Source organism: Rhynchophorus ferrugineus, unplaced genomic scaffold (assembly GCF_030347505.1).
Source record: "Rhynchophorus ferrugineus isolate W39M unplaced genomic scaffold, kcgeb_rfMv2 rfM7, whole genome shotgun sequence".
NCBI classification, from domain to species: domain Eukaryota; kingdom Metazoa; phylum Arthropoda; class Insecta; order Coleoptera; family Curculionidae; genus Rhynchophorus; species Rhynchophorus ferrugineus.
In genome coordinates, this window is record NW_027472586.1 from 28,925,225 (window position 1) to 28,939,522 (window position 14,298).

Here is a 14,298-nt window from a genome sequence, read left to right on the forward strand (position 1 = left end):
GAACATTTAATTGCAGAAACCTGAAAAATAAGCGGGGTGAAAAACACCATATTTATATATAGCGAATACTTTGAAATATATAAGTCTATACACCATATTTACATAAGGACTTGTTATTATTTAATACTATTTACAATCGTTTATCTCAAAATAGAATCTTCATCTTACAGACCATTGCATTTTTCACATGACAGAAGTCACCTGTCAATAGATCATTATTCTCACAAAACAAAAAATTATTTACCTATGCTCTTGTATAAAAATATTTTCTTTCTCGTTGTTTGTATCACTCTACTTTCAGAGTAGTAGTCTACGGTCTACGGTTATGGTTATTATGTAATGTGTTCTGTCTGTTCGATTCAGATCAACACTTATTTCTAAGTTTGCAAAGTATCGTCCTGCACTATTCTTGCATATTTCAAAATCCTATCTAATTTCTTCCCTTTTTCTAATTTCGTTTTATTCAGCTTTAGCTAAATATCTGCAGCATGAATTCGCTTATGAAAGAAAAATTAAATTGTTATTAAAATAAATCCAGATTAAAGAAATATATTATTTTTATCAATCACTGCGATTTTTGCTACTATTTTTCATGGGAAACCCCCATTAATTAATTGAACTACTGAACTGACCAGCTGGATGTTAGGTTGACGTGTTGTATATTTGCTAGCCTAAAAGGAATATATTACTTGTAGTACAATTTTATATAATTTTTTTGATACCTTTTGCAATGTTTTTATTTAAATTGAAAAAATATTTTTTTTCTTTGCTTCCTGTTATCATTTTGAAATCTCCAGTTTTTTTGGGGCTGAAATTTTAGCACATGTTGACTGCTATATGATCTCATTGAAAATGTTCTGTTACCATAGTTTACATTCTGGAATAATATTTTTATTTTCAATTGTTTGGGTTTACTCTTGATGTACAGTTTTTCAAAAACTTTTGAGGCTACAAATCATGACCTTATAGGTATTCTGGTTTTTCCCTCATTGGGTTAATAATTTTAGACATTTTCCAAATACTAGGAAAGTAATTCATATGTAATCTATCTGTACTGATGTGAATGGTTTAAATATATTATTTTAAATAATCACAGAAATTTTCGGATTTTTATTTAATAATCTTAACCCAATTATTTTCATTAGTATTAACTGATGGGTTTGCTATTGCCCCTTTTGGGCTTTCTTTTTGCATTCTATAATGAGGATAACCTGTTGTTTCAGTGGGCGTTTCTCTTTTGATAAAAATCGTTTTTTACGCATTCACTAGTATATTTTTAAAGGTTTAAGAAAATACTTCAAAGCAATACTTTGTTTCTTACAAAGAAGCCTAAAAACTTGGGCATTAAAAATCAGGAAAAATATCTAGTATATTGAAAAATATAAACAGGGAACCCATATAAATAATCTCTGAACCAATCTTCAATGTTTGAAAGAAAATTTTCCAAAATGTATTTATACATCCCACAAATTAGGTCTATAAATTAATTTTAATGGATTTGAAATACATGGTGTTATTGTGTATTAAATCGTATCGAGTACATTTTTAAACTAATTAATATTGAATCTTGACGGCTTCACGCTTCAAAATGTATAATCTTATCGAAATGTAGACTAATAACATTTTCAGTGAGTTTGAAATGTCTGAAATTGTACCGAGTAAATGAAATTCGCGGAAAGTTTTACACTTTTACTTCAATTTTAAGAAAAATACGATTGAAGTTCATCAAATTCTGAGTGAATCTTATGCTAACCATGCTCCATCGATTTCGACATGTGAACTAGTTTCAATGTTTTGGAAGTGCTGATTTTAACGTCGAATACATAGGACGTTCTGGACAGCCAACAAAAGACGAGGATTTGAAAGTATTACGCTATGAAGCCATCAATGAGGGTTGCTGTCGACTACAATTTATATATTTTAGTCGAGCACAGTGCGAAAAACGGCCGAAATACGAGCAAAGGCACAACAATATTATTCTTCAGTATGACCCGCCGTATTTTCCAAAGTTTACCCCTTCTGATTACTACTTGTCTGAACAGCACTTCAGTTGTTATGAAAATACCAATTAATGGGTCATTTCGTCGATAGGCTCAAAGATACGTTTGTAGGAATGTTCGTCTGGTCGGTCGGAATGTGTGGCCGTCGGTGCAATTGTTTGTCCGAACACTCACCACTACCCTGCGGAAAGAACCTGCACGAGAACTAAAAACACCAGCTGAAGAAACACTTGCCCATCTCGATCCAAACTGACACAAGTGGTCGATGGGAGAATGGACAGGGCAGAGGAAGCACGGTAGCGTTGTGGAAGTGGTACTGTTACAAGGGGGTAGGGAAGAAAAAAATAGCGAGACGTCGTCGTGGTGGTCTTTTATAGCCGGGAACCGCATGGTACCAATCCACCGGTGTTGCCAACCTTTGAATTTGCTATAGGTGAATGCATGGTGGCCTAAAGGGTCGTAGCGGCCGCCACACCGTTCTTTTGACTTTCAATAAAATACATTGTACCGATTTCTCACAATAAATCTTCTAATAAAAAAAAATTCTTTAAAATATAATTTATAGTAATAATTATACAAACTTGTTTGGAAAATAAAACTCAATCCTCAACGATATATTTGAAACTAGTTGTCAAAGTTTTCATTAAAAAAAATAACCATTAAACTTTACCGTTATAAAAAAGACACTGACCGCAAAGTTTTGGTAATATTCGCCGACAACCATTTAAAAGAGAAACAACGAAACACATAACATGTTTCAAATGATTTATGAAACTTCTCTACCAACTTACACAAAGACTAAACGTAACATATGGTACGGTGTCTTGTGAACTTTGTAGTTTAGCAGTTAATTCTCCAAAGAACAATAAAATTCCTAGTTTTACTGTATTTTATTGGCTTTTGAACCGAAAGGAATTGTGTTTGTTTTTGCGATATTAAAAAATATACGGTTGCGTTAAGCCGAAAAATATTTCTTGTTCTCACGAAATGTGTGCAAGAAGTATGGAAGTGTTCATACGTGATCGAACTTCTTTATAAAAAGAGCCTGGTGAGGGTAAGAAAAATATGTTTTCGTTTATGCTTTAACGATTCTTAGTTTAGGAAACACACCTGTGGTAGAATGTATAGCATGGAAAAAAAGGAAAGCCCATCGATCAGAAATGTATAAGTTCGTATGTCGATAGCGTTTTGAAATATGTATTATTTATTTATTTTTTTAAATTTATTTATTTAAACCCGTCAGCCTCTTGGGCTATTTAGGGTGAATTACAATACATTATATGAACATTAACAGCTTAAAATACTACATAGTAGAATATATGCAATAACATTTTTCAATTAAAAAATAATAAATGTATGTTACAAGTGTTGAAGTAGGTCTATGGTCTTTAGATAGTGAATGGGATTCGGTTGCTCAGGTTGGACCAATTGTTCCAGTGTTGTCGGCATCTCAAGTTGTCTCCTCAAATCATCATATATTCGGCAGTCCTGTAGGATGTGTCTGACGCTAAGTTGAATCTGGCACCAATCACATAAGGGCGGGCTCTGTCCCTTCAACAAATATTCATGTGTCAGTTTACAGTGTCCCATTTGCAGACGTGCAAGGACGCCTGACTTGCGTCTACTCTTGTTATTTTGGTCTATAGATTGATTAAAGATCCTCTTGACTTTGTTTTTTATGAGAAGATCCCATTCCAATTGGGTCAATTGCATATTTAGGTCCTTCATATAGACCTTGGCCTCTTTTTTGCTAAACAGTTCGTTTAACTTGATCGACTCCTCTTCCCTACTTGCCAGATGGTCGGCTCTTTCATTTCCAGATATTCCTTTATAGAAGGGGACCCAGAGATATATTATTCTTACACCCCTAAATTGTAAACTGTAACCAGAGAGTGGACCGTCCTTGCCGATCTTAAACGCTCTAGTGAACTCATGGAATCCGATACTACTGGTATGGATTCGTTAATCTGTGATTCTTCCAAGGCAGATAGGGCCATATATATAGCCAGCAGCTCCGCGGTGAAAATGCTAGTCAATGATGGAAGCCAAAAGTGTCTCTCGAGTAGACTAGACGTATAAGCAGCACCCACAAAGTTCTCATGTTTTGAACCATCCGTGTTGATGATAAAATTATTTGAATAGTTCTCTTCGATTAACTGTCTAAAGAAGCTTTATGTTGTAGAAGAACTATATGTTTCCTTATTCAGAACCTTCATAGAGAGGTCTATGTGAATTCTTGAGAACTGCCATGGTGGTATATTAGTGATTCTACATTTTGCATATGGGATCACAATAATTAATCGTTTACATATCCTCTGGAAGATTAATAAGGGGCTTAAGTGCCTCTTCCTTATATTGGTCCAGTTTGTCTTAGGTAGGAAAAAGATATTGAACTGGTCCAACTCTGGACGGAATTTGAAGGAGCTTGCATAGTTTAGTAGCAGGAGCTCTCGTCGTGACTCCAGTGATGAAATCCCTGCCTCACACTGCAAACTTTCAACCGGATTAGTGCGGAATACTCCTAATATGATTCTTATGTTGTTTATGTATGGAATCAAATTTCTTCGAGTATGAAGGTGGCGCGGTAATATAACACTGGCTTCCATAGTCCAATTTGCTGCTTATCAGCGCCTGATATATATTGTTCAATGATGTTCTCTGTGCTCCCCAATTGATGTTGGAAACGGTCTTCAGTAGACCTAAGTCTGTCAAACTTTTATTCTTGAGATAATTTATGTGTGAGATCCAGTTGAGCTTGTGGTCGAACAGCAAACCAAGGAATTTATGTTCTGGTTTGTTTATCAGGTTCATTCCCTCCATCACTAATGTTGCTATTCACGAACAGTTTCTCCGTCTACAAAAGTGAATACTCACGGTCTTCTCTGCTGAGGACTTCAACCAATTCCGTCCGGCCCACGCAGGCAGTTCATCAAGGCAATTCAGTAATAGGAATTTGTCTGTACTTATGGTTAGTATGTTTGTGGTAGATAACCACATCATCTGCATAGATTCGGGCGTTGGTAGAAGTGGGAATAACTTTGTTAATGGAGTTCATAGCAATAATGAATAGTAATGGGCTAACACAGGAGCCCTGAGGTACATCCTCGGTTTGGTGATATGTTGTAGATATTACTGCATTAACCGAAATATGTATTAATGTTTCTGTTGTACAGGAATTTTATTTAAAAAAAGCTTTGATCTTAAGCTTGAAAGTGACTGACGTTTCGCTATCGTTATAGAGCATCTTCAGGACGAGAAGTCTGACACTGAGACTGCCCTAATGAGGTTATACTATTTAAACAAGTATCTGCTTCACGGCGGATAATTTTTGAGATGGCCGATGTATGTTATGATGGGCACTGATGATGACTGAATGGTACAATGAGTTAAATGGTTTTGCTTGGTTTTCTAATAAATAAAAATCTTCGGTGTCGTTCCGTATCGTTGTTCAGCAAGTCGCCTCTTCTGTTCTTAACAGGATATAGTATTTTGAAGTAAATTAATAATTTCTGTGTTTTAAATAACTGCTCATTTTATAAATGGCTTAGTCGGTAGGATTCCTAGGAGATCATAAAGCTGCCCAATTTTGAAGCCATTCAACTAACCAGGTTGTATCAACAAATATTCAACTAACCAATAGTATCGCAGCTGAAGTTGTAATAACACAAAATGTGGATTGAATATGCTCAATGACCCTTAACTAACTGTTATATACGAGAGTCACTATTTATATTTCGGTAATAGGAAAATAAAACCAATAGCTAAGCTCCGAATATACTTTTATTGTTTTTTAAAGTACACGCCACGATGATCGATACAGTTTTGCGTACCCTTAAACCAATTTTCAAAGCACTTATTCCATTCCGAATGAGGTATCTTCAAAACATGATGTTTGGACGCCTCAACAGCTTCTTCGGGCGATGACAATCGTTGACCACGCAATTTATTCTTCACCGATGGGAACAAAAAGAAGCCATTGGTTACCAAATCAGGGCTGTACGGCGGATGACCAATCATTTCCATGTTTTGAGTGCTCAAATAGTCTCTTGTTTGAGCCGTTGTTTGAGAGCCCGCATTGTCATGATGAAGAACATTCTGGCGTCTCTTGTTTGTTTTCCTTATTTCACCGAATACTTCTGGCAAACAAATGGTTGTGTACCAATCAGAATTTATACTTCCATTATCTATCTAGAGATATCTTATCCTCTACAGGCACTGTTGGAATATGATAAGTTTTTCCGAAGAGACAGGCCACCATTTTCTTTGAAGTGCTTCATGTGCGAACAACTTTTGTTGGATTTAGTTCATCTTGGAAAACCCATACAGTCGACTGCTGTTTACTCTCAGATGTACACGAATATATCCATGAGTCGTCACCTGTAACGATTTTATAAACGTCTTTTGAAGCACCTCGATTGAATTTCTTAAGCATTTCTTTGTACCAATCGATATGAGCCTTTTTTTGAGCGATTGTCAAATTGTGTCGGATCCAACGCGAACATAACTTTCGCACAGCTAAGTGTTCCTGTAAAACAACATATATGCTAGTGGAACTAATGCTTAGGGATGCCTCAATCCCACAATACGTTATATGATGATCTTGCTTAATCATGTTACACACAATATCGGTGTTTTCTGACACAACAACCGATTTTGGACAACCTTCACGAAACTCATCGGACAGCGAACTACGGCCACGATTGAATTCACTAAATCAGCGATAGACGGTGGTTTTTGATGGAGCTTCATTGCCAAAAGTCAAATTAAGTTGATTGATGCACTCTTGTTGTGATAATCCACGTCGAATATCGTAAAAAATCATCGCACGAAAATGTTCACGATTCAGTTCCATATTTGCCGAGACCAAACTTTCGACTAAATTTAAAATGAACAAATAGTGTCCGTGCGACAAAATGTTCTGAGTACGTATATCGTCAAAAATATCAAACTTTACGATGAAATCGTCAGATGGACTCACATGACAACAGTGTTGCCACTTCCCGAAATATAAATAGTGACCCTCGTATTAGATACATTACAATACATCCTAGCCCGTTGATTCCCAGTGAAAGCATCCCAATTCAATGTGTACGGTATAAGGCCACCGGAGGCTGATTGAGGTTGCTGTAAACTAACATAGTCTACTTGAATTTGGACCGAAGCTTGCAGATCGGGGTTTACAGCCACCAAAGCAGATTGAAGTAGTTCAATTGCTCATCCTTAGGTTATTGGAGTTTGGAGTTACCAAAACTTGGGAAACCATGTCTTAAAGGGATGCTGTGGAGAGTTCATCATTTAGGACATCAACAAACCAAAACTGGATTACGAATCTGAAGACAATACCCAAATAATATAATTTAACAACTATAATTTATTCAAACGGGTCAACGACATCCCTGTGGTCGTTTCTTTAGGAGGGAAGTAATGCAGGTGTGGTGTAATGGGTGTTGGAAGTTGTTACGGCCGTAGCTATAGACTGCATTGTGTTCGAGGAACCGCGGCTCTGCTATGTATTTTGAGACTGAATGGTGAGATGGGCTAGGTCTGTTTTCAAACAGATAAATATCCTCAGTGTCGTTTTGCATCGCCGTTCAAGTAGCTCCATCTTTTTCTAAAATAGTTAGATGGATTGTCATTTCGTCAAAATAAGACATCTAAAAAAGGAATCTCGAAAATATTTTCGCTCTCCATTGTGAATTCACACATATTTTCCCACTTATTTTATACTAGTTAAAAAGAGACACAATGCTGTCTGATACGTCCGAACAGGTACACGAATCAGTCTGTCAAAGTCCTCCGGTTGTCAAACGTCTGCAAAATTTTTCAAAATATCAATTATAATAACTAGAGGTTATAAACCGACAAACGTTGTTTTCGTGCTTTCTTGTTTTGATAAATAAAAATTGCTGCTTATTATTACTGTGACTGAAATTGCCGAAGCCAGACAGAATCAGTTACTTCGAACAGTAACGAATTAATGGATGCCACTTCTTGCATGTAAAATTCATTACAGAGATAAGCATTTTTACTGTTAAATATTAAGCTGCTGCGATTTTTATTGAAAATATTTTTAGCGTGTTGCAGCTACACTAAATATAAGTATGAGCACAGTCAGTGAAATCTCTCAAAAAATGAAAAAATATAATATTGTATTAACCGAAAGGAAACCATCCTTATACGAAGCGGGTGATGAAAATTAAATATATGAATTGTCCTTTCGTACACTGTTGAGTAATATATTATTTAAATGGTGTAAAGATAACCCACAGAAAGGCTTAATGGAATTTCCAGGCATTTTTAAATGCATATTGTAAAATAAAGGAAGATTTAGTATTTCAATTTGTGTAATTAGATGAAAACTTGGATATTTCAAAAAGGGACCTTACCCATAGGTCACTTGTGGCAAGATGATAATAAAAAGTTGTAGGATAAACAAAAGTTGATGGAAAAAGGTAAATGTTGGAATAACAATTCATTAGGTTTTATTAGTGGTAACATTTATTAATAATTCATTGCAGATATATTGTTCTTTGTGCTAGGAACAGGAATGGTTAATATCACCCTCGGTTTGAATGTATATGATTAGACATATTTAAGAGGAAATTGACAATTGATGGAATTGTGAACAAATGTTACATAGATTCGAAATTAAAGCTTAGTTATTCACTTGAATGAACCTTTCTGAATATGGGATTATGATTCAATACTGACAGTTTACAAGACAGGGTGATGTGAGTGGAAACAACTAAGGGTGAGTATATAAATATTATACGATAACTGTAGGAAACCTTATTGTAGAGTTTGAAAAATTTAAGTGCATAGATATATGTATAATTGATCAAAATATACATAAGCATTTGTTTAACATGTGTGAAGAGAGAAATAATACTAACTCTTTTACAAATACATTAGTGAAAGAGCAATGATTAAATATAGTTTTATAAAGAAAGGTTTATAAAGGTAGTAACAGAACAAACTGAGAAGAAATACACTGATATCACATAATATTACAATAAAATACTGTACCGAAGAAAACAAGAACTAAGTGTAAAATGTAAATATGCTCTTAAGAGAAAATAAATTATATTATTTGGGTATAAAATTGTTAATTAGGTTTATTAGGTGTCCTCCAACTCATAGGTAGTATTACAAAGAGTTCAATAAATATAATAAAACACAAACTATTAAAACGGTATGATTAATTCTAGTTTCAGGTCCTTCAATACTATTTGCGTTAGATGTACTATAATTTTAAAATAAATTATATTTTATGACAGTATTTTTGTTTAATTATTTTATTTAGATTAAACTTTTGTTGTATATCAAAGTCAAAATGAAGTAAAACTCAGGGTTGATGCGACAACATCACGTCAAGTTTTGGCGTCATCAATTCAAATGACGTGAGTTCACTGTTTTATTGAACGGACTCTATGTTATATTTAACATATCTCTCATTATTTTCTTAATCGAACCGATACATAAAATATATTAAAAACACCCACATTTGTATGAAATAAATATCGATATTGCTATTATAATTTTGTTAAAATTCAAATTAGTTGGTTAATATAAAAACACTAATATGTTAGAAATTATTATTCAACGAAAAACTCTTTATAGTTAATTGTTAGTTGAAATCGCACTCAGTTGAAGTCACCTGCAATTGGTCTGTAGTAACTGCTCTCACCAGCCCTGTTTCTTTCATCCAAATATGTCTGATTCGTACCGGTGTCAAGATCGCGGTTCTGTTGCAGCGTATTCGGAGTACGACTACGTCCTAGATTCTTCGGCGACGGCGTTTTCCGAAAGAAACTCAATACCGGCGATTTCTCCTTTTTAATAGGCGATTTTTCCGATTCACTGAATCCCCGTCCTTCCGGCCTGAGCTCGGAGGATTTCTCGACACGACTCAACGCAACGAAGTCCGAAAACGACAATTTCCGCTCGAGGACACTTTTCCCTTTCGGTTTCTTGTCCCTCTTCCTGTCGGGACGTAGGGGCTGGCTGGACGACACGTCCGGACTTTTGCTTCGTCTCAGAGTGATCCGAAACGAGCTGGATCTCTTCTTCGGAAGAGCCTCCGGACTTGGCTCGACCAAATTTTTCTCTCTACTGGTGGATAACGGATAGAAGGTGTCGGTTGTCAAGTTTGTAGGAGTGGATACCTTCCGATATCCAGGATCCTTCCTGGTCTCTCTTTGAATTTGACTGGAACTTCTTTTAATGGCTCCCAGATCGTTACAGATACTAACGGGGGAAGGTGTAAGTTTTCCTTTTTCTACCTTGTCCTTCGACTTGGACGAAGACGAGCTGTGTTTACTGGATCTTTTACTTGTTTGATCCTCCTGAGATTTACTATTTTTTGACGACGACGATGAACGTTTACTTGAGAACTTATCCTGATTATAGTAACCTTGCACGGATGGTGTTTTTTCCTTTTCCTTCAAATTCGGGGGTTTATTCTTCGGATCACTAGGTGGAGGAACGCCCGAACACCCTTCTTCCGGTGACGAAATGTAACAGAATTTTCTGAAAGCCTCGGAAGGCGGTGTGGCCGCTCTTGCTTGTTCTATATGACCCACGGACTTTCTGACGCGAGTGTTTGATGATGAATTTTCCGAATTTCTCGAACTGTTCCGTTTCAACAGACTGAAATTGAATTTCAGCGATTTCTTCTTCGATTTTTTCTCGGATTCTGGCGGCGGATTCGGTACGCCTTGACTGGTCGATGGGTGGTTCTGCACGGAATAGGGATCGATTCTTGACGGTCCCGCTAGAGGTTGGTTAAAGGGGGGCGCGACGCAGGACTGTTTCCGTTTGTTCTTCTTGGAAATGGCTTGGCCGGTAACGAGGGCGTTACAGTAGTCGTATGATAACGAGTTGGCTCTGATCGGTGTTGGCGTGGTTTCCGGATTGGAGTTGGGGGGTACTACTATTAGGCGACCATACGACAGATATACTACCTCATCTGCCGGAAATATGACATACATGCTCTAGTGGGATGCCACATCGCGATGTTGGGCACGACAGTGTCTTCGACATTAATAGTTTCGAGCATACGTACTAACTACAGGACTAGAAATTGTCTCGTTTATAATCCGCTCATTGAACTGCACTGCACGGTACAAACAAATTATTTAAAACTACAACACACACGCACTGATTCTACCTTTCTTCTGGCGTTACCTACAAAGAGAATATACATTTTAGTATAAGATAATATTTGACATATACAGAAGATAACATAATGGGTTAAGGCAGGTATATTGATTAAGTAATTAAGAGTTATATTGACTTTTTAAAAGATTAACCCGCCAAGGCGAGTTTTATATGCATGCATTTTTCTATATGCATTTATTTATACTGTATTTTTCCCTTTTAGGAAATAAAAAGCAAAATATGACAAAAATAACCCAAAGTCTCCATTTTCAAATAGTAATCACTTTTATCTAGGTACAAGAATGACGCTATTCTTATATCTGTAGGCTGTTACCTTCTTAGGGTATGGCATTCAGCATGACTTTACTGAATAAGTATTACTAGATATGTGCGACCTGTAAAACAATTCTTACTAAATAGCGAGACTACTTTTTCTTCAGCCTAATATCTTTCACATTTTCTTTTTTATTATTACTTATTATTCTTATTTTTTAACTATGTTATTTTGAAATTTTAACGATTTTATGACCATTTCCTTCTTATAAAATCATTTATACTGAACTAAATATATATATTGATGTCAATATAGTAAATATAGATTTGCTGAACTTTAGTTTCCAAATTTAAAAACTAATATAATCACCTTCATATGCTCTATATTTAATATTTTTATTTCGTTATACGTTATATATATATATATATATATATATATATATATATATATGTACAAACAAATTATTTAAAACTACAACACACGCACTGATTCTACCTTTCTTCTGGCGTTACCTACAAAGAGGACATACATTTTAGTATAAGATAATATTTGACGTATGTAGAAGATAACATAATGGGTTAAGGAAAGTATATTGATTAAGTAATTAAGAGTTATATTGACTTTTTCAAAGATTAACCCGCCAAGGCGAGTTTTATATGCATGCATTTTTCTATATGTATTTATTTATACTGCATTTTTCCCTTTTAGGAAATAAAAAGCAAAATATGACAAAAATAACCCAAATTCTCCATTTTCAAATAGCAATCACTTTTATCTAGGTACAAGAATGACGCTATTCTTATATCTGTAGGCTGTTACCTCCTTAGGGTATGGCATTCAGCATGACTTTACTGAATAAGTATTACTAGATATATGCGACCTGTAAAACAATTCTTACTAAATAGCGAGACTACTTTTTCTGCAGCCTAATATCTTTCACATTTTCTTTTTTATTATTATTTATTATCCTTATTTTTTACCTATGTTATTTTGAAATTTTAACGATTTTATGACCATTTCCTTCTTATAAAATCATTTATACTGAACTAAATATATATATTGATGTCAATATAGTAAATATAGATTTGCTGAACTTTAGTTTCCAAATTTAAAAACTAATATAATCACCTTCATATGCTCTATATTTAATATTTTTATTTCGTTATACGTTATATATATATATATATATATATATATATATATATATATATATATATATATATATATATATGTACAAACAAATTATTTAAAACTACAACACACGCACTGATTCTACCTTTCTTCTGGCGTTACCTACAAAGAGGACATACATTTTAGTATAAGATAATATTTGACGTATGTAGAAGATAACATAATGGGTTAAGGAAAGTATATTGATTAAGTAATTAAGAGTTATATTGACTTTTTCAAAGATTAACCCGCCAAGGCGAGTTTTATATGCATGCATTTTTCTATATGTATTTATTTATACTGCATTTTTCCCTTTTAGGAAATAAAAAGCAAAATATGACAAAAATAACCCAAATTCTCCATTTTCAAATAGCAATCACTTTTATCTAGGTACAAGAATGACGCTATTCTTATATCTGTAGGCTGTTACCTCCTTAGGGTATGGCATTCAGCATGACTTTACTGAATAAGTATTACTAGATATATGCGACCTGTAAAACAATTCTTACTAAATAGCGAGACTACTTTTTCTTCAGCCTAATATCTTTCACATTTTCATTTTTATTATTATTTATTATTCTTATTTTTCACCTACGTTATTATGAAATGTTAACGATTTTATGACCATTTCCTTCTTATAAAATCGTTTATACTGAACTAAATATATCTTTTGATGTCAATATAGCAAATATAGATTTGCTGAACTTTAGTTTCCAAATTTAGAAACTAATATAATCACTTTCATATGCCCTATATTTAATATATTTATTTCGCTATATATATTATATAATATATATATATATATATATATATATATATATATATATATATATATATATATATGTTATATCCATTTACTACACGACAGCTGTTTTGTAAGATTTGAGACCATGTTATTATTTGATCCAATGATATTTTGAACATTTTTATAAAATCGTAGTCCTAAGGAATTTCTGCATCCGAATTACACATAAATAGTAAATGATCTCCATCTGGTGCTAATAACGCTGCTTCTATCAATTGATAAATTTGCCCTTATAACTACAATATATTATATTATCTTGCAAAAAGCGTTACTCTAGAGGACGAACAACTATTACATTTTTGAAAGCTGGCCAAGAAGTGTGTAGAATCATTTCCCATCTCAGAAACTAATGAGCCTAATGGATCTGGTGGTAGAGCCAATTTTGGCAATTTCCTGGGTCACAGAAGCGCTGTAACTACAAAATCGCTCGATTTCGTTATGTCGCTCTTTTAATAACACAAGTAAAGAAATTTGTCGTATACTAAATTTATGAGTAAATAATAACAAATTCAACACAAGCTCAAAGTATGCTTTGCCATATATAGTCACAATATTTTTCAACTTTATACCTGGCAAATATTTTTAGCAATTAGAATACAATTCGGTATTAAGTGTGTTATTTTCCAGAATGTGAAGGTTCTAATAAATTTAATTATTTTCCAAAGGGTTCTGCTCTAGCGCAGAAAGGCTTTTTATTGGCAAAGAATGATAAACTTCAGGAAACCTCTTAAAGTATCCTACATCGAGCTACCGAATAGGAAGGTTTATTCTTTGCATTTCAGACAGACCAGATGATTATAGACCAAATGTGGAATATTTATTTGTAAACCAATTTAACATGTAATTCCTAACAGTAACTTTAACAATAAGACTTTCATTAAAATCTACAT

At 34.3% G+C, this 14,298-nt stretch overlaps 1 protein-coding gene across 1 annotated transcript in view; it reads right to left on the minus strand.

Moving 5' to 3' along the window:
- Stacl (SH3 and cysteine-rich domain-containing protein) overlaps positions 1-14,298 on the minus strand; it is a 455,842-nt gene that overhangs the window by 345,795 nt on the left and 95,749 nt on the right. Inside the window, exons 2-9 of the mRNA XM_076410623.1 lie at positions 9,658-11,186; positions 4,964-5,132; positions 4,875-4,885; positions 4,520-4,831; positions 4,211-4,476; positions 3,919-4,156; positions 3,364-3,826; positions 2,175-2,316 (exon numbers count right to left, since the gene is read on the minus strand). Coding sequence (XP_076266738.1) covers positions 2,175-2,316; positions 3,364-3,826; positions 3,919-4,156; positions 4,211-4,476; positions 4,520-4,831; positions 4,875-4,885; positions 4,964-5,132; positions 9,658-10,990 — 2,934 coding nt within the window. The 5' untranslated portion in view covers positions 10,991-11,186. The remainder of the gene's footprint in view (positions 1-2,174; positions 2,317-3,363; positions 3,827-3,918; positions 4,157-4,210; positions 4,477-4,519; positions 4,832-4,874; positions 4,886-4,963; positions 5,133-9,657; positions 11,187-14,298) is intronic.